This window comes from Sceloporus occidentalis, unplaced genomic scaffold, assembly GCF_023333645.1.
Source record: "Sceloporus occidentalis isolate IW3139 unplaced genomic scaffold, rSceOcc1.0.p SCAF_4, whole genome shotgun sequence".
In the NCBI taxonomy this organism is placed as follows: Eukaryota; Metazoa; Chordata; class Lepidosauria; order Squamata; family Phrynosomatidae; genus Sceloporus; species Sceloporus occidentalis.
The window spans coordinates 197,724,169-197,750,314 of NW_028316984.1; the positions used below are offsets into that span (position 1 = coordinate 197,724,169).

The 26,146-nt window shown below is 42.6% G+C and overlaps 1 protein-coding gene across 5 annotated transcripts; it reads left to right on the forward strand.

Moving 5' to 3' along the window:
• On the forward strand, positions 1-25,554 carry AP5M1 (adaptor related protein complex 5 subunit mu 1). 5 transcript variants are annotated; one of them, XR_016281045.1, is made up of 9 exons: positions 3-99; positions 1,289-1,531; positions 11,463-12,111; positions 14,458-14,685; positions 17,636-17,775; positions 20,073-20,158; positions 21,719-21,834; positions 23,560-23,645; positions 25,376-25,463. XR_016281045.1 is itself a non-coding variant. In XM_089522834.1 (9 exons), exons 2-9 carry the CDS (start codon positions 1,464-1,466, stop codon positions 25,456-25,458), a joined length of 1,467 nt encoding a protein of 488 aa, XP_089378960.1. In that variant the 5' UTR covers positions 4-99; positions 1,289-1,463; the 3' UTR covers positions 25,459-25,554. The 5 variants fall into 5 exon arrangements, 4 of the variants coding, with proteins under 4 accessions (XP_089378963.1, XP_089378960.1, XP_089378961.1 ...); XM_089522834.1 differs by having other exon boundaries at positions 4-99; positions 23,549-23,645; positions 25,376-25,554; XM_089522835.1 differs by having other exon boundaries at positions 12-99; positions 1,328-1,531; positions 23,549-23,645; positions 25,376-25,554.
• The last annotated feature ends 592 nt before the right edge of the window (positions 25,555-26,146 follow it).

The following is a 26,146-nucleotide window of genomic DNA, read 5'->3' on the forward strand; positions in this document are numbered from 1 at the left end:
CGGCGACTCCCAGGACGGAGCAGGCCCAGAGGCCGCGGCTCCTCCTCTTCCCAGGCAGGGAGCGAGGCCTGCTTCAATGGAGAGTACTCCCGCCGCCCGGTAGGCCCCGAGCCTCAGGGCCAGCGAAGGCGCCGGCAGCGGCGGAGGGAGGGAGGGAGGCCCTGTCAGGCTGAGGGCTCCAACCCCGAGCAGGGCGCCACGAAGCGAAGGGGGCTTTGGGGTGCATTTTAGGGGGTTTATTCCCTCCTGGGTGGGCTTTGAGGGTGCATTTCTAGTAGCTTTATTCAGCCCTTGAGGGGGGCTTTGGTGGCCTTACCTATCAGCCTAAGGGACTTGGGGTCCCATTTTTAGGGGGGTATTCAGGCTAAGGGGGGGGGGCGCGTGTCAGCCTTATGACCCATTTTTAGGGGGCTTATTTACCCCCAGGAAGAGGGCCTTTGGGATGTATTTTAATAGGGGATTAAAGGGGGGGGGCCTCTGGGGGTCTCGCCTGTCAGCCTAAGGAACTTAGGAGCGAGTTCTGAGTGGGGAAGAAGGAGCTGGTGGTGCATTCAGCCCCAGAGGAGAGGATTTGATCCATGATATTTGAGGGTGTGGGGTGTGAGAAGGAAAAACGAACAATTGGCCAAAGGAGTCATGGGCTGCATTTCCCTCCCCAAAGAGGTGAAATTGTGGGTCAGGGCTCCTGCTGGGAGGGGAGGAATCCCCCTCTTGATCACAGCCTTTGGCTCAAGGTGTGTCTTTGCTAAAGGGGAGGCAGAATCCATGCTCTCAGATTTTGGGGTGGGAGCCCTATGTATTGCAGAAAGAGAGGGGAGCTATAGGGGCATCTGCTGCAGGACAGGGCCCTTGTTTCTGTATTTGGGGCCTATAGTCCCTTGTTTCTAAACACACTCTTTTTGTTTCTCAAAGCAAGGGGGTGCTAGCTTCAGCAAAGGCTAGGCCTGGTAGCTGAAAACCTTGCTTGCTGCAAAGTATTTGGGGAGAGGGTCCCCAACTTAATGCTAGGACCCCAACCCAAGGGCTTCTTGCTTTGGGGAGCAGGAGGAAGCCGATCTGCAAAACAGGGTTTTGGTTTTGTTTTTGTTTTGCTTAGAGTGTTAACTCTCTGCAATGGGGGGATAGGTCTATGTTTGGGAGGAAAGAGTTGGGGGGCTACTAGGCATCCAGTCGACCCCCAGACCAGGACAGGAGTATAACTGAAAGAATAAAATTGTGCCCTGACCAGTAAGATAAATTCCGTGTAGCAATAAGAGGATCAGTGGATCTGTTTGTAATTCTGGTTTAGAAATAAAAGGATCAGTGGAGCTGTCTGTCCATCCTAAAGCAGGTCTTAGTCCTGGCCTCAAGGAGGAGAAAGAACTGGTGAGGATCACCCACAAAGATGATCTCTGGAACAGGAGGCTTCTTGGCTGTGAAACTGTCATGGACGTCGTGATGCTGTCACTCCTTAGCAGCCTGCAATGGCTTTGAGGGGATTGTGGCTCATCGGCCACGAACAAGGGACACATGGCACTGTGCTCTTTTCCAGGTAATGGATTGTGCTGCCTGTTTCAACCTTTATGAGATCACTGTTCTGTAGTCCCCAAAAGGACTGGAATCCTGGGGTGGTTTTCCTACCTGTATCTGTCCATGTGATGAAGCAGAATAGCTGGAATGTCGCTCAGGCCCAAAGCACATTGCAGAAATAATCCAGTTTGAGACCACTTTAACTACCCTGGCTCAGTGCTAGGGAACCCTTGGTATTGTAATTTATTATGACACCAGAGCTGTCTGACAGAGAAGGCTCAATGTCTCACAAAACTACAGTTCCCAGAATTCTCTAGCATTGAGCCAGGGCAGTTAAAGCAGTCTCAAACTGGATTATTTGTGTAGTGTGTCTTAGACCATAGTGAGCATCAGCCACTATTTAGTGGTGGGACCATAGCTCAGTGGTAGAGCATGTGCTTTACATGCAGATAGTATTCCACCTGGAATACTGTGTCCAGTTCGGGGCACTACAATTTGAAAAGGATGTGGAGAAACTGGAGCGTGTCCAAAGGAGGGTGACTAAAATGGTGAAAGGTCTGGAAACCATGTCCTGTGAGGAACAACTTAGGGATCTGGGGATGTTTAGCCTGCAGAAGAGACAGTTAAGCGGTAATATGATAGCCCTGTTTAAATACTTAAAGGGATGTCATATTGTTTTCTGCTGCTCCAGAGAACAGGACCCGGAACAATGGATGCAAGCTACAGGAAAAGAGATTCCACCTCAACATTAGGAAGAACTTCCTGACAGTAAGGGCTGTTCGACAGTCGAACACACTCCTTCCTCGGAGTGTAGTGGAATCTCCCTCTTTGGAGGTCTTTAAACAGAGGCTGGATGGCCATCTGTCGGGGATGCTTTGATTGTGATTTCCTGCATGGCAGGGGGTTGGACTGGATGGCCCTTGCAGTCTCTTCCAACTCTATGATTCTATGCAAGGCTTGTGTGATCCAGTTATTTCATTTCACAGATATATGCTGTTGGTTTTCAAGCATGAATTTACCCAAACATCTTGAACTGCTCTCCATTCTTGTGGTTTAGGAACCTATCCCTGGTCTTTCTTTGTTATTTCTACCTCTGGCACAAAGTTTTCTATTAAAGAAATAATGTCCTAGAACTTAACAGCTGTTTGTACAATACAACTGTTTGTATGTTTGTACAATACAGTTTCCTCTTGGATTCCTCTTGGATTGCTAGTATGACATAAAGGCTCTAAAGATGACCCAACTAGGTTGAAGTATTCTGTACCAGAGGAGTCCAGTAACAGGGACTTCTGTTATGATTTCATGTCATGACCCTTGAGCCGAGACATCTGAAAACACAGCACAGATAACATACAGATGTCCCTTTGCTTAAAATAATTGTTCTTCCACAAATTTACACTATTGTAATTTCCAAATGCTGCAGTTCTCTGACACAGAGGTCTCTGTATTTCCTTGAACTACAGATCTCAAGATGCTACAAGGGGGAAGGCATAATAATTGGAATTATGTTAAAATCAGTGTGTCAGAGGTACCATATATACTTGACTATAAGCTGACCTCATGTGTGAGTCGAGGGCAGGTTTGGGGCCAAAGTTATGGATTTTTATATAACCCATGGATAAGTCAAGGGTAAAACATAGGGACATGTAACAAAGGATCTAAATGACGAAGCAAAGGAAAACAATGCCAAAGAACTTACAAAATTCCAGGAATCATAGCTTTGTGTTCACTTTAAAGGTTGGATGGATGAGAGAATAGAGGGAGGTCAGTGCTTCCAGGACAAATTACACCCTTTCCATTCACCAGGGGATGCTTCCCTTTTTAAAAAATGAGAGTTAAAGTACAGTACCTACATTGACCCATGGAAAAGTCAATTCAGGTTTTTTGGGTCATTTTGACCAAAATTTGTAGACTTCTACATGAGTATATACAGTAGCTAGATAAAAAAGCAAATTGACCAGCCTGGTGGATATATGATAATGTTAGTGGTTTGAGCATTGGACTATTACTGGAGACTAGGGCGTTTATCAGACGCGCTGAGATCTGGGGCTTCTGCAGATTGGGCCATTCGCATTGACGTGATAATGAGAATGTATTTTCATACCTGGTTGCTGTTACATTACCCTTCCGGACTGACGGGAAATCAAATTGAAGGAAGTCACGTGATGCGGATTCAGGCAAAGCGGAGTGAGTGCAAATTGTAGTTCCACACCGGTGCATAACATGGGGGTTCCAACTATTCGAATTGGGACCCTTTCACATGCCCAATGGGGCCCTGAAGGCATCCTGAACCTTTGCACTTCCAGGGGCAAGAAGGGAGCCTGCCTCCACTTTCATGCGAATGTTAGCCTCATGTCAATGACAGCTTCCCCTTTTTTCTTTCTCCCTTCTAGTTTCCCATCCCTGGCAGCGAAATTCAATGTCAGAGCCCCATCCTCCTGTCATTCAGTTGCCTTCTCTTAGGTTGCATCCACACCGGGGAGATAATCCAGTTTAACTCCAGTTTAACTGTCCTGGCTCAGTGCTATGGAATTCTGGGAGTTCTCTGTAGCAGTTGCCTTCTCTTATCATGATCGGGGCAAATCCAGGGAGGGATAGAGGTCAGAGCATTCCCTCCCCTTCATCCGAGAATGAGAAAGAGGAGGAGGAGAGGAAAGAGCCGAAGGAGGAATGCAAAAAAGGGGAATCTGACAGGAGGCAAAAGGGTGACAAGAGGCAAAAAGGGGGTGACTGACAGGGTCAATTCAGGGCAGGTCAGAGGGCCAGAGCAAGGCAAGGCTCTGGTCTCCAGCAGGGAACTTTCCCTTTGGTTTTTATTTTTTTTAATTATTTTTCTCTGTCAATTCACATTTTTTTGCAATGGGTAGATCTATATTACATTCTGGATAACACGTCAATGCAAATTGCCCAATCCGCAGAAGCCCCAGATCTCAGCTGCAGAAACCCTGACTGATAAACGCCTAGGTTTTGAATCCCCACTTGGCCATAAAATCCACTGGGTGACCTTGGATTTCAGTCTGTCAGAGGATGGCAATGTCAAACCCCCTGTGAAAAAAACTTGCCAAGAAAACCCCATATTAGGTTCGCCTTAGGCCGGGTCACCATAAGTTGAAAATGACAAAAACAACAACAACAGCTTTGGCATGATGACGAAGACGCCACAGGGAGCTTTCTCACTTGGTATATACAGTATAGCCTTTAGACCACTTGCCCCTTCTGTGGTGCTTTATTATCCATAATGTGCTCATTTTGCTGTGTCCTGGAGTTTGTGTTGTTTAAGTACAGAGGAGATAGCAAGGTATATCTAGGTCCAAAACACTGCAGAAATGATCCAGTTTGAGACCGCTTGTACTGCCTTTGCTCAGTGTTAGGGAATTCTGGGAACTAGTTTTGTGAGACATTTAGCCTCTTGTCAGAGAGCCCTAGGGCCAGAATAAACTACAATTCCTAGGATTCCCTGGCACTCAGCCAGGGCAGTTAAAGCGATCTCAAAATGGATTATTTCTGCAGTGTGTTTTGAACAGTGTTGCCTCAAAGATATTCCCCGAAATGTTTTACCAAAATCTCAAATCCCTGGAATTCCCCAATATTTATTATTATTATTCAGTCAAAATCCCCAGAAAGAAATTAATTAAATTCCCCAGATTTTGGGGAATTCCCTGGAAATTGGCAATACTGGTTTCGAACCCTAATCAACCCTGCAGACAGCAAACTCCTCAACAGAGCTAATGCAGTGCTACAAACAAGAACTATCAGCTCAGCCCGTTTGAATGGTTGAGCTGTATAGTTTAAATCAAAGTCTCCAAACTTTGGTTTGCTGAGGCAGTTTTTTTTCTAATTTGCTGCCAGCAGCTAGATCCACATGCCACACCTGAGTTTAACAATGAAAAAAAAAGGCCTTCCTTAATGGAGTCCCCTTCCTGTTTCTGCATGAGTCACAAGAAGCAAGCACAGAGTCAGATGCAGCTGACAGCCTGTCCCTGGGGATAGGTAAATCTCTAGAACAAATGTATCATTCAGTTTAGCAGAACTATCTTCTGGTGCAGGCTGAATGAGTGGGGGGACCTTAAGATTAGTGACTTACGCAAAGTCACAACAACCAGCAGCCTATCATAAGGGAAAGCATAATTCTGCATCTCAGTAGTGTATGGTTTATTCAGTTGTGCCCAATGCAAGAGGCTGATTGTGAGAAAATGAGGCCAGAGCAGTGACTCATGCAGAGACACAGCAGGCAGTCTTGCACAGGGTGGCAGTAATTGTTCTGTGTAAATTTCCACTCGCACTTAATGGGGCAGGACTAGCACCCATCTGCTCACTCTTCCCCTTCTGCCACCCCAGCAAGTAAAATAAAATGAACTGTGCAATGAATGGGAATTTTAGGTTAATGAGGAGAAGTTTTAAAATTATTTAATTAGTGCAGCACACACAAACCCAATTTAGTGCAAAATATGACAGCCAGGCTGGTCGCCGGAAAAACTAGGAGTGACCGAATAACACCTGTCCTAAAATCTCTTCACTGGCTGCCTATTAGTTTCCAGACATCATCATCATCATCATCATCATCATCATCATCATCATCATCATGTTTGTTTATATACCGCTTTTCCAAATTAGATCAAAGCGGTGTACAACAGGAAGTACAATACAAAGTAAACAAACAAACAAACAAACATAACAGGCCTCTCTCCCCCTCAAGATGGTGGTCGGAAGAGGGCTCTTAGTCTTTCAGGCCAGGCCTCTCTCTCCCCAAAATGGTGGTTGGAAGGAGGGCTTTTCTTCTTTCAGGCAGGCAGTTGGAGCTTGCCTGCCTCTCTCCCCTCAAGATGGTTATAACCTTTAAAGGCCTACATGTCTTGGGTCCAACCTATTTGAGGGATCGCCTACTCCCATATAATCTGCCCCGCACACTCAGGTCCTCTGGGAGGAATCTGTTGCAGCCTTTAAAAACCAGACTAACTGCTACCTCCCAAAAGGCCTTCTCTGCAATTGCTCCCAGATTATGGAACGACCTGCCGGACGAGATCTGTCAAATTGCCAACTTAGACAGCTTTAAAAAAGCTGTCAAAACGGATCTCTTCCGGCAGGCCTTTCCTGAATAAAAGTATCCGGCCACAGAATGATCGCCACTCACATCATGTATTAGCCCACCACTCTGTCTTCGTTACATTTTTATTGTGTTATTAATAGATATTTTAATCTCCAGTTTTAATTGTATCATATTTAATCCTGTTTTAAGGGGGGAATTTGGGATATAATGTTGAATGTGGATATTTTAATGTGTTGTGAGCCACTTTGATTGTCTCATCACATAAAAGCAGGATAAAAATAAAAGATTTATTTATTTATTTATTTATTAGAAACCACTTCTCTAAAGGGATGCTCAGGACAGGAGGTTCCTTCTCTTGACTGCACCACCTTTTTCCAGGCATCCAGAGAGACATGTTGTGCATTTCATACAGAGGCTTCTCAAAATCAAGCTTCTGTATGATGACTTGGAGGTTATGCAGACTGCCCCTAAGGGGCGGCCTGCAGCCGCGTCCAGCTATGCTGGATTGGGACCATGGCAACCGCACAACACGGCCATGATCTGGCCTTTCCAGGGTGCAAAAAGGAACCACAAAGGGCGTGACAGCCACAGTGCCATGGCTTTATGGTGCTCCTTTGGCGCTGCATCATGTGGTGCAGTGCGCAGCATCACACTGGCCTTCCAGCAGAGCTGGGGCATGCTTCATATGGATGCCACACCCCAGCTCTGCCCCCAGGCCGCCTTTTCCTGCTGGTATGTACAGTTCCTTGATTCAGGAATAGTGGAACTAGTGGCCGTCCAGATGTTGCTGGATTGCAGCTCATATCAGTCCTAGTCAGTCAGTATAGCCAATGGTGAGGAATTGCAGATATCAGACAGATATCCCCAGCCCAGGCTGATATAATCCATAAACAGAACCAAATGATCACACACTTTATTGTTGTTAACTGCCCTCAAGTTGATCCCAACTCACAGTGATCCTGTGGATGAGACATCTCCAAGACCCCCTTTCCTCCACTGCTCTGCTTACGTCCTGTAAATTCATACCCATGACCTTCCTAATAAAATTTATCCATCTGGTGTTTAGTCTTCATCTCTTTCTTCTACCCTCCACCTTTCCTAGCATTATTGTCTTCTCAAATGTGTTGTGCCTTTTTGTGATGTGACCAAAGTATGACATCCTCAACTAGATCGTCTTGGCTTCTTGGGGTATTTCAGGCTTGATTTGTTCAAGGACCAATTTGTCTGTCCTTTTGGCTGTCCACTGCACCCTCAGCAACCTTCTCTAGCACCACATCTCAAATACATTTATTTTCCCTCCATCTGCTTTCTTTACTGAGCTCTCACATCCATACATAGTGATGGGGAATACAATGGCTTGTACGATTTTAACTTCAGTTCTTTAGTATATCTTTTCTCTTTAGGATCTTGTTTAGCTCTTTCATATGCCCTTCCCATTCCTAGTCTTTATCTGATTTCCTGTCTGCAGTTCTCTTTCTGAGCTGCGTTTGATCCAAGATACAGGGATTCTGTAACTATTTTGATTTCCTCATTTCTGTAGGTTGAATATAGGATCTCTGTGGTCATCACACTCTACTTCTCTGTTATATTTGAGTGAGGTGCCTTCACCCCATACAGAAAGCCCACAAAAATCCAGTTATCAGGACCTAACTTCTTCTCTCAAGCAGCAGAGTCTCATTCTCACCTTGCTCTGTACCTCTGAAATTTAGCACAAGAACGGGGACAGTTCCCCTACCTGGAGCTGGGGAAGAGACTGGGGGATGTTTCGTGCAATTGCTGCACATTTCCAGCTTTCCAAGAGCTTCCCAAAGTTAGTGCCACTGCGAGAATGGTCCCTGCCCCCTCCTCAGCATCAAGGCTGGAAGGAAAGCATAAGCTCATTGAATGACTGATTGATTTTATTTCTGTCTCAGGACCCTTTGCAGGACCCAGCAAATTAAAACAATGTACAGCTAAAAATCCTATTATACAATTAAAAAAATTAAATAAACAATTCTATTAAAATCTCATTTTTAAAAAAGATAAAAGCACAGCACACCCCATTAAAAAAAGCCTTCTGCCACATGAGATAAGAGCCAAAGGCCTGCACAAGTTAAAAGGTCTTTGCCTGCCATTTGAAACTGACCCCGTTCCCACAGCCTAGAAGCAGCTACCAAGGAGGGTCTCTCCCATGTCCTCACCAAATGTGTCTGAAGTCATGATGAGACCAAGAGAAAACTCTTACCCAAAAATCTCAAAACATGGGTAGGCTCATACAGGGAGAGAAGGAAGCAGGGCAACACCCAATAGTAGCAAACAAAATTGTAGACCCCAGACCCATTTTTCTGAGTTTGTTATTGTAGGCATGGAAAATATACCACCCACTGGGGGAAAAATGGCATGATGGTGGCTTAGATCAGGCACTGAGTTAAGCAGTCTGCGTGCTAAACAGTGTCTGTGGTCTGGCTCTGATATCAGGCGGCTATTCTCCTACCATGCCTTGGAGTCTGGGTCCGTTGTAACTCAATAATTTTCTAGCTCTTTGTATCACAGAAGGTAATTGAGACCCTTCCCAATAAGCCATACATATATGGCATAAGTGTGCCATGTTGATTCCTAATCATATTTAGCCCCCTCAAAAGGTGTGTGTGTGTATGGAGGGAAAGGCTGCTTCTCTGTGCTATGAACCCTGCGGTATGCAAAGACCAAGTGAATGTGTGAACAAGAACATGTTCTTTCATCCGCAGATCTACACTGCTTTGGAGACATAGCAGAGCATTTTCTGAGTCAATTCATTGGTCTGTCTAGCTCAGTATTGCCAGCAGCCGTCTAGGGTTTAAGACAGTAATATTCACAGTCAGGAATTGAACCAGAGACATTTTCCATGCAAAGCCCAGACTATCTGAAAGACCCTATCTCCCCATATCAACCAGCAAGGTCCTAAGATCTACAGGGGAAGGCTATCTCTACCTCCCACCACCATGACAGACTTGTTTGGTGAGGACACAAGAGAAAAAGCCTACTCAGTGGCTGCTCCCACTCCGCAGGAGGCTAGGCTTTCCCCCTCCCTACTTTCCTTTTGCCAGCAAACAAAGAGTTTTTTGTTTAAATGGGCTTTTAATGTGTAAGCAGTGGAACTTTGTACTAGAAACTTTTCTTTGTCCATCTTTAACTTCTGTATGTCTTTTAAATAACTTTGTGCAGTTTTATGTGGTGATTTCAATTTTTAAAATTTTTTTATTTAATTTTATTGTGACTTTTTTAAATGGACAATTGTGTCCCAATTGTGGGGGCAAAGCGCAATATAAATAGTAGTAGTAGTAGAAGTAGTAGTAGACAACTCTGCCTGAGAATCTCCTTGGGTCCCACTCTGGGGGCAACATGATATACAAATGAAATAAAAATAAATGAATAACTATTCACTGAGCTAGAGCCCATCAGGTGAATACTGGGATAATTGAAGAGAGAATCATAAAGAGACTATAATCTGTATACAAACTGTGATGGTGGTTATCAAGGTACAGTATAACAAAAAATTGTAGTTTGCATTGTAGACTTGGGAGCACTTCAGCCATCCTTCAGCCAAAAAGGGAATTAAAGACAACAAATAAAAACCTTCCACCATGCCAGGCTCAAACATCGATTCTACATAGTGCCAATTATCCCCTTTTGTTCATTCCTACTGTACTTTAAAATGACACTGTCAACTTGACATTTTGGAATTAAATTAATTTTTTGGGTGGGAACCTAATTTCTGACAGTGGAGTCTTTTTAAAATAATTGGTGTACAACATAGTAGTTAAATCCATTTGTTTAAAAAAAAAATACGGTTTTTCTCTCCTCCCGTTGCTATTACAAGGGTTTGGCGTTTCTTTTACACCTCTGAACAAGGACAGAATTAAGTGTAAGACTGTGGTTAACAATTTATTTATTTTATTTCAAGGATTTATATCCTACCTTTCTCCCACAATGGGATTCAAGGCAGGAGAGCTGAGAGTCTACCAGTCTCAGCATACAAACACATGTTATTGTTTCTCAGATTCAGAAGGGAAGGTGAAGAACATTGGCTTAAGGTCCCAATGATTTGCCTGTTTTATTGATAATAGGTTGGTAAACAATCAAGGCTCTTTGGTTTCCAGGAATTTGGGATCATGACCTCAGGGATCACTGAGTGCTTAGAGGGGCCAGTTCCCTTTGGCATACATAATACTATTGGGAGAAGCCTCTTGGTGTCTTCTGCATGCATACATTCCCCTTTGGAAGCAGCTGGACATTTTTGTCCAATGAGGAATCTCTACATTCAGGTCAGGGTTATGGAGATAGGCTGACTCGTGGATGTATATCCCCCATTTGACTATGCATTCTGCTGCCCATTTGCAGTTGCGACTCTGTTGTGCAAAGTTGTCATTTAATATGGGTGTGTGGTACACAAAGGTGTGAGTGTGTTGTGTGCCATCAAGTTGTTTCTGACCTATGGCGGGCCTAGGGCAAACCTATAACGGGGTCTTCTTACAAGATTTGTTCAGAGGAGGTTTGCCATTGCCTTCCCTTGAGGTTGAGAGCATCTGACTTGCCCAAGGACACCAGTGGGTTTTGTGACCGAGCAGGAAACACAAAGGTGTATGTTACACAATACCCGTATGTGCCAGTGAAGTCCAATCTCTCAAGTAACAGCATATTGGGAAGCTGGACAGTGGAAATTAATCTGAATTTGGCAAACCAGATTGTAGTGTCATCACACTGTAGGATTAACTCTATGCCATGTCATCTAGTATGGTGGCAGACAGATGTGAAGTGAACTTCTCCTGACAGGAGTTGTGACTTGAGGCCAGTTCTGAGCAGTCAGTGATAGTGTTTAATCTGCTGAATCATTATCTGAGCCATGGAATGTTAATGTTGCTCCTGTCCTTCTGTTTCTGTGTGGCAGGCATTACCCCACCGTTGAAAAGCGAGCAAAATTCTTCAATGGGCCAAGTTATGTGCCCGTACCAGAAGACGTCCCTTTCCTCAAAGCATTACTTTTTGAACTGAGGCTGACAGATGGAGACCAACACTTTGTCGAGCGAAGGGATGGCTGTTCCCAAATCAACAAGACTTCTGTCTATGCCTTGCAGGCTGAAGGAGGAGACCTCTGGCCTGTGGTGGCCTTCCAGAAGAGTGGATTGATTTATGTTGCCCTCCCATTGGTTGAACAATCTGTAAGTCCCCGTCCACCTCTCTTCAACATCAGCGGGATCTCTCAGGCTTTTGATCTACTGTCAGGACTGCTGGCTTTCATGAGCTCTGGTCAGAAAAGTGAAGCAGAGAGAAACATCAAGACCGGCCAGCTCCCAGGCTTGCTTATGCAGACCTGTCCTCTGGGTACCCCACTAGATACAAATCTGAACAGTCCATTGTTGGAAAACATTCATGCTGCTCCAAGTAGCCACCCTCACAAACCACCAGCTTGGAGAACCAGCACATACAAGGGAAAGCCTCACGTTAATGTCTGTATCACTGAAAAAGTCAAGTCTGTGCAATATGACAAAAGGGATGTGGCTGACATGTGGCAGGTTTACGGAACTGTAACTTGCAAGGTGAGACAATTTTCAGTGCAAATCTCTCTAACCTATTTGACACATGAATGCACCTGGAAAAGCAAAAATTCAGCTCATTTTTATCTTGGTATATGGGGAAGCTGAACTTAATATTTTTAATGCTTCAGCATGTCTTAGAGGGGATACTGCTTTTTTTAGATTTGTGAATTAAACCAAAATGGAAAATCTCACTTTACGGTTATGCTCTTGCATACCTTGCTCCTCGTTTTGCTGGCTTAAATAAGAGTTGAAAGATGCTGCTACAAATATTTTATCATTTCTGTATCGCCTTTCACTGTACAGTTTTCAGCTGGCAACCCTCATGTTATTTATTATTTATCCTTATAATAGCTTTGTGAGATAGGTTAAGCTGAGAGACAGTGACTCAGTGCAGACATCGAATCATAGTTAAATAAGCTTAACAGTGGCTTGCCTTTGTATCAGAATAGACAGACTCTTATGTTTACTAGTTGTGATCAGCCAACATTCTTTGAACTGTGTTTGCAAACTATGGTTCATGCTAAACTGGCATTTTATCTGAATTATCAAGCTCCCATCAGCCCTAGCCAGCATAACCAATGCTTAGAGTTGTGTTATTCAAAGAAAAGTGTGGGGACTGGGTCTCCCTCACCCCTGTGTCAGCTGTTCCTTAAAAGTTGGGGGAATTTGCTTAGCTCAAGGAGGCTAGTGAAAGGCTGGGCAACTTGAGGATTGTTACCACAACAGTACTAACTGAGGAGAACGCCACGCCTGGGTGAATTAAGAAGGTTTTTATGCAGAAATATGCAAGAGTGCAATCAAACACATGATAGTAATTCAGACAGACACACCATACAAAACTAATCAAAGCTTAGCAGATAGCAGATTTTTAGCAATAGCAATAGCAACTTCATTTATATACTGCTTCATACCACCTAAGCAGTATCTAAGCTGTTTACAACTGTAAACTAATTGCCCCCAACAAGCTGGGTACTCATTTTAGAGACCATGGAAGGATGCAAGCCTAAGTCAAGCCTGAGCCCTGGCTGGTATTGAACTCAGGACCTTATGGTTTGTGATCGAGTGGCTGCAGTACAGGCATTTAACCACTGCGTCATCAGGGTTGTAGAGGACAATATTTACCTGTCCTAAAGTGTAGGCCATGAAAAGCAAGAAGTGGCTTAGATGAAGTCTGAGAGTGACACAGTGAGTGCACTGTCTGTGCACATGAGTGCACTGTCTGTGCACTGATACTTATATCTGAGATCCTAGCCTCAAGGGGTGCTAGGTGCTATCTTGCCATATAACAAAGACCTGATGGTCTATCCATGAATCGACAGTGGGATTCTGGATGGATTGATGGCTTTAATTTCAGAGTTACAAAAACAGTGATTGGATTAGGACAATCCCAAGATGAATGATAGGTAGGTTGACTGAGAACATAGCAGGGGGTAGGTAGGAAGCATTGGCTTACTTGTCTTGGTGCAGTGAGTCTTCCCTCATTTTTTTTGTTGTTGTTGTGCAAGAGGATATTCAGGGACCCTGGGGTTGGAGAGCAAGGAGTGATCAGCACACCCATTCAGCTGTTGTCCTGGTATTAACTAGGTTGTTCCACATGTCTTCGGGCCTCCATGTCCTTCCCATGGGAAATCCACCTGGTGTTCCTAAAGTCATTGTGACCTCTCAAAAACATGCCTGGACCCAGATATGAAAGTATGAAAACATGCAGACCCCAAATAGGGTGCAGAGATGCAGGGTACAAATAACAGTTGTACTCCAAACAAATTCTGGAGCACCCTGTTTTTTATCTAGGAAGCCTCACAGCTTGAAACTGGAAAGTGTGTCATGGAGCTTCCCTGTCATACACCTTCAGGGCTAACCCTCTGCAGCCTTCTCTATTTTGAGCTATAAAAAACGAAGCTAGGGCTCCTGTCAGGTTTGCCCCTGAAAAAAGATCCCAAAGTTTGCCATTATCCCTGTTTCAAAAGATGCCAGCCTAGGAAACTGTGGACTATTCCAGCATTCTGACCCAAGACTGAGCAAAGTGCAGCCCTTCAGATGTTGTTGGGAGTTGCAATCTAACCGCATCTGGAAAGCCACACCTCTCCTAGACCTGGGTTGTTCTGTTGGCCTGGGATTTGGTTCTCCAGTTTCAAATCTCCACTGAACCATGAGAGCCAGTGGGTGACTTTGGGCCAGTCACTCTGTCATTTGGCTTGACCTACCTCATAGGGTTGTTCATGGGATAAAATAGGGAGAACCATGTATGCCACTGCAAGCTCATTGGAGAGGTGGGATATAAATATATAAATAAGGACATAAATGTATAAATAAAAATGTTTTGATGTCCTTCTGTTGTTTTTGAAGTGTGATATAGAAGGCACTGCTCCCAATGTGACTGTCGGCTTGAACCTCCCTGCCAATGGCTCTCCTCTCCAAGATATTTTGGTTCATCCTTGTGTTACATCCCTTGACTCTGCTGTCCTGACGTCCAGTAGTGTTGACATCATAGATGACTCAGCTTTCAATGGACCTTACAAATTTCCTTTAATACCTCCTCCAGACCTGTTCAATCTCTGTTTTTATACTTCCCAGGTAAAGCAGTGTGATGAGACTTTTATATGCCTTGATATGTCCTTTACCTCTTTGTTACCGAATGTCCCTGGTCATTGACACCTCCCTGCTTTCACCCTTTACACATTTTCTCTCAATGTACAAAGGCTAGGGTCCCAAATGTCTTCCTCTAATTAATTCAGTGTATTAGTTAGTGTGTTTGTCTTTGCCTATAATTTCTAGAATTCATTAAGACAGAGACTTCTGTGATAACAAAAAGACAATAACTTTTTTGAATAACGTTTAGTAAGAAAGTAGCTTAGTTAAAATAATTTATCTTAGTGTGGTTATTTTAAAATAACAGTTGCAGGCTTCTCACAGTTTCCTCTTTACTTTCAAGTACACTTCCTTATCTAGTCAGAATCCTTATCAGACTGTACTGAGACCCTTTGTCTCTCTTCCCAGTTTCTCCTACTGGTTTGTCAGAATACCTGTCTGACTTCCTCTAAGGCCCAGTCAGATTCCCTCTCTGACCCTCTCTCAAGATCTCTCCCTCAGGGACTCAACTCGAACCTCCCCCTGAACCTCTACTGAAGTCACTCACTCCTGCTTTTATATCCTCTCCTTCCCTTGTATTATTATTATTATTATTATTATTATTATTATTATGCTTCATTTATATAATGCTGTAGATTTGTAGTCCTTCTCTCACAGTCTGCTTGAACTGTGATTGACTGTCAGGAAACCAAGCGTGCCCAGTGAGTCTGTCACAGGCAGTGTGATGGGTCATTTTAACCAGGCAGGACCAGCATCAGAAGACCAGCATGGTAAATAGTTCCCAAAGTCAACAACCCAGAAGGGAGCCTGCTTCTGGAAGCTACTGGCCCCACAGCTCTTGCTTGCTGTTACTGCCTGTAGGCTTACTTGCCCGCTCGTCACAGCTAGGATGAGCAAATGAGTGGCAGTAGCATCAGAAACAAGGAGCAGTTGACAGGGAATGGCGTTGAGGAGAATGAGAGCCTTGCCCCAGTGCCCCTGCAGCCAGTGCTTTAATTAACATGCTTTTGAACCCACTCCGAGTGAACACTGGGCACTATCTTATCCCCATCACTGCTTAGCATCTAGAACAGACAGGGTGAACCTTTGGCTCTTTTGATGTTTTGGACTAGAACTTCCACACTCCTGTGCCATTGACCATGTTGACAGGGGCATCTGGGAGCTGAGGTCCAAAGCAGCTGGAAGACCAAAGTTTCCCTTCTCTTGATCTGGAAATGCAGATACTGATCAACTCAGCTGCTAAGATGGGATTTTCCAACAGCATTTGGCAATTAACTAGTTGTAAGAAAGTGTTTTCATATGGCATATGTGTGCATATTAATTATTTGTAATTGTGTTTTTGAAATAATTTTATATTATTTTTAAATGACACAGTATTCTTCTTGGCATTTACCTTACCTTCTGACCAAGATTCCCAACTCCTCCTAAGAATGGGATTTCATGTGAGTCCACATCTACCAGATGTAGCAAGAAGATATTTGCAGTCTTCTCAATTAGTTTACTAATCTCTAATTGATTTAGAAATCTTTAATGCAAAATATTTTTTTTATTTATGTAACTTATATCTGTGGTGTGGTGGCCTGACTGTTAGGACTAGGACTCTAGACAGAGACCAGGGTTCAATTTCCCAGCTCAGCCATGAAACCCATTGGGTGGCCTTGGGCAAATCACAGACTCTCAGCCTCAGGGGAAAGCAATGGCAAACCTCCTCTAAGCAAATCTTGCCAAGAAAACCCCATGATAGAGTTGCCTTAGGGTCACCATAAATTGGAACAAGGAAGGTACACAACAACAACTTATATCCTACCTTTTGTCCAACAGGAGACCCAAGATGGCTTGCAACAAGGTTGTAAATAACAACTAAAAACCTGATGATATTTTTTTAAAAAAAATTAAACTAGCTAACATGTTCTTTTATAAAACCCTGTATTCTCTGCCACCTCCATGGTAGGGAGGAGAGAGAGCATTTTCAAGGCCTTTTAGCCAGCTTGGTTTATAGAAAGGGATGTGGATCATCTTAAAAAGGTCACCAAGGAGTAACTGTCCACTGATATTTTATCACATGACCTACTATAAAGCGAGGAGGAGGAGGGTTGAATGGGAAGATGAACAGAGGATTTTTACACATTTTTTTTATTTTAATTTAATTTAGAATACTTACATCCATGTCCCCAGAGGCTTTCAAAGAGGCTTACAAAAGATTCTTAAAATAAAATCACACTGAAAACTAGTACAGGAACATAAATTACATGGCGTCCATACAGAAGCAAGATTATTCAGGCAGCATACGCTTAACAGGCTTGTGAAGGATCAAGCAACAAAGAAATGTCTGCCTGACCCACTCCCTATGTCAAAATATTTGTTTGAAAAGAAGTATTTAATGGATATGGAATTTGTGTGCCTGCTCATCTTTTTCTGATTTTCAGGTACAAAAGACAAAATGGCCACCATGCCTATCTGTAGAATAAATTGGCCTCTTATAACAATGGAAGGATCCCTCTTCAATTTTGGGATGTTGATAGGCATCTCTAAGTAAGCAATGGCCCTTCAGCTCATTACATGCTTTGAATGTGGCACTGGGTGCGATTTTGGCCTTCATCCTAGAAATGTTTACAGCACCCTGCTGATCAGTGGTTTAGAGAATCTAGCTTGCAAATGAGTTGTTAATTCCTATTTTCCATCTGAATTAAGCACTCTCTGCCTAATTATCTTACTGTTTAGCAATCGGAGAGTTTATATCTGACATCTGTAAGCTGTCATCCCATTTTAATTTATTTCATTTTAGAATCTGCACTCTTATCACACACCTCCAAAGAAGCCCTGGGGTAGCTCATAGAATAACCAAAACCAGAAACCAACCGTCGATTAAAACAAACAGACATACATTAAAATGATCTTAAAGTAGCAATATTAAAATATTCAATTTTCTGCCTAGGTCCCTGTTCCTCCTATTTTGGGATTTTACCAGTTGAAAGAAGAAGAATCACAATGGAAGTTCACCATTCACTTGAAGCTCCATGAGAGCATGAAAAATGCTTTTGAATACTGTGAAGCCCGTGTTCCCTTTTTCAACAGGTGAGAATAACATCTTCTTCCACTCTTTCCTGTGAGTAGTATTTCAAGAAACACCACAGCAAGGGTGTTTCCTTTGGGCTGGGTGGAGATGAAAGCTGTTACTGGAGATAATCTTGAAAATCTCCCTTTGTAAAAATCAGTTCTCAACAGCAGAGGCAACCCAGCTAACAGAGAGAAGGAAATATCATATCTGATTCTCCTGGACTGCCCTTTTTCTGGCAATTCACCTTTTAAATAGATCACAAGTGGGCCCTTGCTTTGCACAAAATGGATGTAACATCCCTGTGTTTACCTCTGAGAATAAGAAAAAAACATGAGGAATTGTTGACAAACTAATATTCAATGCAAAATTAAGCCCAGAAAACTAGCACCCACATCAACCAACGGATTGATATCTTGTGAATCTTAAATAAACTAATAATACAAAAAACATTCACATTCATGTGCCAGTTTTCTGGGCTTAATTTTGCATTGATTATTAGGCTGGCATCACCTCCTCGTGTTTTCCCCCCTTGGTTTGTTTAACATCTGTAAATATCTCCTTTTCAAACTAGCAGTGGATGTCCATCAATATCTGGGTTTGTTTTTTGGAAGTACTTGTGGTCTCTAGGGAGTCTGTAGCAGAAAATTACCCCCAGGCCTGATGAATTAGTTCCCTGGACCTAATTATCCTTCTTAACTGTCAGCCAGCTTTCTTACAAGTTCACCTGTCCTATAGCAATAGCAATAGCAAGTACATTCTATACCACTTATCAATGCACTTAAGCACCCCCTAAGCGATTTACAATGTGTAAGCCAATTGCCCCCAACAAGCTGGGTAATCATTTTAGCAACTTCCGAAGGATGCCAGGCTCAGTTGACCCTGAGCTAGTATTGAATTCACACCCTTGTTGTTTGTGAGTGAGTGGCTGCAGTACAGGCATTTAACCACTGTACCATCAGGGCTCTACTGCGACAGAGCATGTCCTTTGGTCCTAGAATCATAAAGCTGGAAGGGTAGTCTCATGGGTCATCAAGTTCAACCCCCTTCATAATTCAGAAAATCCAGTTAGACCATCCCGACAGGTAGCTGTCCAGCCTCTTTTTGAAGACGTCCACAGAAAGAGACCCCACCATCTCTTGGTTTAATTGAAAAGTTCCTTCTATCAAAATCTACCCTTTTGTAATTTAGACCTGATCCTACGCTCTGGAGCAGCAGAGAACAAACCTGCCCCCTCCTCTCTGTGACAGTCCTTGAGATATGTAAAGAGTGCAGTCATGTCACCTTTTGTCTTCTTTTCGCCAAGCTGAACAAGCCCAGCTTCTTCAACCTCTCCTCATATGTTCTGTTCTCCATACCTCTTATCATCCTTGTTGCCTTTCTGTGAACCTGCTCCAACTTGTCTGTATCCCTAAAATGAGGTGCCCAGAACTGAACAAATTACTCCACATGAGGCCTGACCAGCACAGATATAGCGGTATTATTACTTCCCTTGCCAAATAAATGATGTGTCTTTTAATGCAGGCTAAAATTGCATTTGCCTTCTTTGCTGCAGCATCACACTGCTGGCTCATGTTCAGTTTATGATCAACAATAATCCCAAGATCTTTTTTACATGTAGTACTACTGAACCATTATCGATGGTATAGCTGTGTATTTGGTTTTTGTGGCCTAAATGAAGTGGCCTCTACCAACCCAAGAAGCAGGAGAGTGTTTGGCCCAAGGAGGCCCACATCTGAGTGGACTTTCTGTTTGAGCTGGGGCCATTATTGTTGTTTTCTTAATATTTGAGTGTAGTCCAGTCCAGGTATGGTAATAATAATAATTTGTTTTATTTATATACCGCTATTCCAAAGATCATAGCGGTGAACAGCAAGTAAGCTAATTAGCAAGTAAGCTAATTTGCCCCCAATAGTCTGGGTACTCATTTTAGCGACCTCGGAAGGTTGAGCTTGGGCCCTTTTGCTGGTCTTGAACTCGCAACCTTGTGGTTTCGAGTGAATGGCTGCAGTACAGGCATTTAACCACTGCGCCACCAGGGCTCATGATGCCAGGGATTGTCCACATGTGCTTAATCAGACAGGTCCCTATATATTCACTGTTACAACACCTAGAACTATTTACTCTAGGGAAGTGAGAGAGGCTCCATTTTAGGCATCATTCATCCCTTACCTCACTCAGTAAACCACTAATTCCCATTGAGTACACTGTATAGAGAAAGAGGGTGGTATTGCCTCATCTGTCTGTTGTTGAACAAAGCAGGTCCAGGTATTGGCTGCTGTGACATTTCCATGATTTGCTTTTCTCTTGGTAACAGGGGACCCATTACACACTTGGAATATAAAGTCAGCTATGGCCAACTTGAAGTGTCAAAAGAGAAAAGCTTACTGGTTTGGATCATAGGTAAATCAAAACTCACTCACTCACTCCCTTTCTTTGTTTTATTTCAAGGATGAAGCAGGACAGCTTATGGAGCTTGCCTGGAAAGAACTGCCTTACTTTGACCAAGGGGGCTTTATTAATTTATTTAATGAATTTGTATACCACTTAACCATACTTGAAACAGTATTTCAAAAACGGTGTCCCAGAGATAGGCGAGATCTTCATTTCTTTTCTCAGTGTCAACAAGCACTTCTTTTATGTCTCTATTGTCAAACTGATGGCCCGGAGTATGGACAGTGAGCCCAGGAGCTGCGTGACGCCAACATGTTTCCTTTGGCCAAGTTCATGTAATATGTGGATAACAATACTGATTTCTTCAAAAGAACATTACAAGGAAGGCTTGGCTAGCATAAGGGAAAGATACAGTTGTAAAGGGCAAGATTTATTGCTATTCTTCCTCCCATCAACCCATCCCGTTTTTTCCTCCTTACCATCTTTACACCATTACCTTATCACCCTCATTTCCTTCTCTTGCTTTCCTTGCTTCTAATGCACATATCTGAGAAAGATGAGCCCTATTGGGTGGTTTCATAGGCCTGAAGTTATCATTTCTTCCTTCTCCAGTCAAAAACTAACCTATTGTATAACAAATCACAACTGACTCACCATTTCCCCCAGTATCAAGTAAATAGTTGCTGTCCAGGGGTTTGGCAGAGGGAGTGTCCTAAAAGGCAGTGAACTAACCAGGGACTTTAGAGAAATTCTGTTACTGTGTACTTAATAGCAGATCAGCCTTTCTGTGCAGGAAGTAATACAGCCCACTTCCTACTGCTCAACCACCGCTCTTCTTTCAACTATCTGCAAATCACATATGGATTCAGATGAGTGCCAAAGCTTCCCTAAAGTTATGCCCCTGGCATTGGACGTCTGAGATTTTGGCTCTGTAGCCATTGACTCTGGCCTGCAGTTGCATCACCCAATCCAATTTTTAGTCCAATCGAGAGTTGACTTATTAAATCAGTGAGACTCAAGTGTGCTGCTTTAACTGCCATGGCTCAATAGTATGGAATTGTGGGATCTGTATATTTAGCCTTCTCTGTCAGAGAGCTCTGGTGCCACCACAGATTACAAATCACAGGATTCCATAGCATTGAACCATGGCTGCTAAAGCAATGTCAAGCTGCATTATTTCTGCAAAGCAGATGCAGCCTTACTTAAGTTCGCACTGACTCAACAGGCCTGCCTGGAAGAAGACAAGCCCTCCCTTCATCCGCCATCTTGAGGGAGAGAGACAGGCTAGCTCCAACAGGCCTCCGAGGGAGAGCGCATTTCCTGGACTTTTCCCCTACCCTACTGTCATTCCCTTCTCCTTTTGTGTCTTGTCTTTTTTAGATTGTAAGCCTGAGGGCAGGGAAATGTCTAATTTACAAATTGTAAGCTGCTCTGATAGCCTTGGCTGAAGAGCGGGGTATAAATAAATATTATTATTTATTATTATTATTAGTCTAGCTGATACAGACAATTGGAATTAGGCTGTGATTATGCCATATAATTCTGAAATCATCTTTATCTCTTTGAAAGGGCAAAAGTTTCCCAAAACGTTGGAAATTTCCCTCACTGGGACTGTCACTTTTGGTCCAGCAAATCAGGAGCAGCCTGTTGAACCTGTGTGTAACGGAGGCACTGCCTATGTCAAAGTAAGCATTCATCTCCGAAAGAAGCTGAAGCAGCTGAAACGTAAGCTGCATCTGCACTGCTGAAACAATACAGTTTGACACCACTTTAACTGCCATGGCACAGTGCTATGCAATTCTGGGAATTGTAGTTTTGTGAGACATTTAGCCTTCTCTGTCAGAGAGCTGTGGTGCTGCAATAAGCTACAGTTCCCAGAATTCCATAGCATTGAGCCATGGCAGTTAAAGTGATGTCAGCCCGAATTCTTTCTGCAGTACAGATACAGCCTTAGTTGTCCAGCTGCAGAAGCCCCTGGAAAGTAGGTTGTTTCCCAAGAATGAATGTTTTTAGGTACTCCTTTTTGTTTCTTCTGACTGTGGAGATCTGAGAGCTGTAGTCTTAAAAATTAGCTTTTCCAATGTTTAGCTTTCAGTTGCTGCAAGAAGTAACCAAAAGAGACAAAACCAGACAGCACCCAATAGAATCCACAGGAAGGGTCAAAGAGACGTCTCAAAGTGCTCAATTAATGGCTGCTTTACTATAGAGAAAGACCAATGCATTTTGGCTTCTGCATACTTTTATGGCCTTCTTCGGGGGCTAAAACAGAAAAAAATAGAAATGGAAATATAAAAGAACTGCACATAATTATATGACAAAACATACGTAATAATACATAAGAAAAATCATTTTCATATTTGTCCCAGTACTGACTGGGGCCTGTATGTTCAGATTTGAAATTTGACTGCAGAAATTTCTGAAGCATATTTTATGTGTTTGTGTAGCCTCTGAAGAAGACAATAAAATATATACAGATAAAGCATCCTTCTACTGATCACTTGGAGTCATCTCTCCAGCTTTTCCTGTGTGAGAGGTACACCATCACAAGAACACACCTCATAGATAGGCATTTACACCCAGTACATTTGGAAGTTATTGTCCAAACTTCTGCTGGGATCTTATGTCTTCATAAGTGGACTAAGGTCTGCAGGGATTAGAATTGGGCAGTTCATTAAAATCTGTATCCAGTAAAGGGCTGCTGTTATATTACTTCACAGAGAAGCCAGAAAAATGACTGATGAGCAGTGAAGACCAGTGCACAACAGTCCCCTTATGCACTGGGACACCAGATAGGAAGTGCCAACATGCATCAGGACACTTGCTGATGTCCTGTTACACATCTTTGCAATTCACTAACAGGGTTTCTTCACACCTCTGCTACAAGGCTAAGTATGCATAAAGTTATGTAACGTTCACCATGATAGAGGTTTCCAACCATCATTTGCGAGGGGGAGAAATTTCTTACATTGATTACTAAGTAAAAACTAATCACAGAAATTGGCCTGGTCCAGTTTCCTTACTGTTGGGAGTTTCCTTACACTGAAAGTCTGGAATGATGACTCTTTTTTTGTCCCAGCTATACAGTAGCAACCAGACTGCAACCTACTGCACCCTTATAGCCAGAGGTGCAGAATTGTGTGGCTGCCATTGTGCAAATGGAGTAAGGGCATTGTGAAAGGAGATTATTATCCCCAAAGAGCAGTTTACAAGATTAAGAACAGTACTATTTTTAAAAATCCACTTAATCAGTCCATTTAACTTTACTGCAGTTTTATTGTTGTTTGCTGCTGCTCTTCAGGTACAAAAATCACATGTAAATTGACAGTCTAATTTTTTTTCTCCCTCTGTGGTACTGAAAATTCATGTGTGTGCCTCTTTTTTCTGCTTGATCATCTTTAGCTTTATTTTAGAATCCTGGACTTCACATTGACTGGATGTTACACTGACCAGCATTCTATCCAGGTCTTTTCCTCCGGAAAGCCAAAGATCAGCACAGGTGAGCAGGTGCTCTCACTGATAGTTTGAACTAAAACAAAATGTTTTTAAGGAATATATAATATGGCCAGGGAACTTGGCATGCAGAGTTGATTGTAAATTTCTAAATGAAATGTTTTAAGTAACATTTTACTATGCCTTACATAAAAATATATATTTTTAAAAGAGATATTAAATATTTATGATTGGAACAGGTATAGTTCCCCACCCCAGCCTCCTTAGACTGAGGGATTGAGGGTCCCTTGTCAGTTAATCTTTATCTATCTGGAGGTCCCTTTTCTCACCTTCTTGTCACCTTGGCATCTATCTAAATAGAGTTAGCATCAACACTCCAAATAAGCTTTCTTAAGTATTGGAATCACACAATATTTACATGGGAAAATGAGCAGGACCTCTGTTAGTCTTTTGGGCTATTTATTATATGTAGTCATACATACACAAACATATACACTCCTCTTGAGCCAGCATGGAATAGTAGTTTGAATGTTCAACTATGACTCTGGATCCTCAGAGGAAGGCAAAGGCAAACCTTCTCCGAACAAATCTTGCCAAGAAAATAATAATAAATGTAATACATTTTCTTTCTTTCTCTTCTCTAGGCTCGAGGCCTTATTGGGGTGTTTGCTTTTCTATGTTTTTAATAGTTTTTCATTTTTAAGGCCTGTTACAGACTGCCAAAATAAAGCTGCTTCGGGTCTCTTTGGAGGTATGCTGTTTAAATGATGCATGCATGCTAAGAATCCGGAAGCTGCACCAAAGCTGCACTCCAGTGCTTAGGAATGGAGTGTGGCTTTGGCGCGACTTCCGGACTCTTAGGATCCATGCATCATTTAAATAGCATACCTCCAAAGAGACCTGAAGCAGCTTTATTTTGGCAGTCTGTAACAGGCCAAAGTTAGTATGTTTTTAATGGGAGCCAGTGTGACGTAGTAGTTTGAGCATTGTACTATGACTCTAGGTACCAAGGTTCGATTCCCAGCTCAGTCACAGTCTCTCAGCCTCAGGTGAAGGCAGTGGCAAACCTCTGAACAAATCCTGCCAAGAAAACACTATTATAGGTTTATCTTAGGATCGTCATAAGTTGAAAGTGACTTGAAGTCACAGAACTACAAAACACTCCCCTTAGGAAGAAACATAGACATTTCAATGCCTAGACATATTGCTTTCATTATATTACATTACAAGTAAAGCATCTTACATTAATTAAATAATAATATATGGCAGATAAAATGTTACACTCTCATAAGGACTGAATCTGTAGATCTTCTGCTTTTCCTTAGCAGGCATCTCTGCCTTTACACATAGAGGAATTTAAGCTTTATATCTGTTACTCACAGGCATCCAAGTGGTGATAAAAAGGACCTTGAAAGAGATGCAGATTAGCTGACAATGGACCCTCAATCTAAAGATATGGGGGGCACTGTTATCTCAGGTGGCACCCCAGATGGGAATGCCAAGAGGAGACAAAAGCCAGGCAACTTGAATGTCTGTTTAGATTTTACCACTGGTCACAAGTTGGACACCCAGGTGACCAGAAGGTGATAAAAGGGACCCTCAGATAGATATAGATTGGCTGATAAATGACAAAGATTGTTCATTGTAATGGGATGGGGTGAGGAACAGTGCTTGTTTCACAATCTTACATATATGTAGTTGACTTCTTTGTACCTTTCATGTATTTAAAGTAATATCTGTGAGCTCATTTTCTCTTTCCCTTTCTTATAATTTTAGCTCGAGAGGTGCTTGCTTCAGATTACTACATCTGGAACTCTAAAGCCCCTGCACCTGTGGTGTATAGAACATTACTTTTCTAATTTCCCTTCACCTTTGTACCAGAAAGGAAAACATAAATTTCTTGAAATATTTTAACCTATGTATTTACAACTTGAGAAGAAAACAACCAATTCAATAAAAACGTATATATTGTAATTCTTCGAAACGCCTACTTTCCGCACTGTTTAGGATAGGACATGGCTATATAAGCACTGTTATTTAATCCTTAGATAACCAAAACTGAAATGATATACCGTATACACTCAACTATAAGTCAACCTCATATATAAGTCGAAGGCAGGTTTGGGGGTCAAGAGTACTGTATAGATTTTGCCATGACCCGTGGATAAGTTGAGGGTAAAACTTGGAGACTCTTTCAGTGTGAGTATGTGTGCCCACGGCAAGAAGCTTTTTAACTGAGGCTTTTTGTTTCAGCTTTCATTTCATCCTTCACTCCCCAAACAGCAGCAGGATGGGCAGGAAAGGGACTCTGGTTGTTTTTTAAAAGCAATTAATCACCCAGGACTTTCTGCTTGGCTCAAAAGAGAAAGAAACTGCTCTTCTGGCTGTATGGGGAAAGCTGAAAGAGCTGCTATCACATTACCATACTGACCTGTAAATAGGTCGACCTGGGATTTAGGGGTCAATTTTTGAGCATAAATTTCTTGACTTATAGATAAGCATATATGGCAAATTCTGCTTTTTTTAGATTTATTTATGTACTCAATT

Coding starts and splice junctions, on each gene's coding strand:
- AP5M1 (XM_089522834.1), top strand. CDS start 1,464: ATGGCTTTGAGGGGATTGTGGCTCATCGGCCACGAACAAGGGACACAT. Junction 1,532..11,462: donor GGCACTGTGCTCTTTTCCAG/GTAATGGATTGT, acceptor TCTGTGTGGCAG/GCATTACCCCACCGTTGAAA. Junction 21,835..23,548: donor GAGGCACTGCCTATGTCAAA/GTAAGCATTCAT, acceptor GATCATCTTTAG/CTTTATTTTAGAATCCTGGA.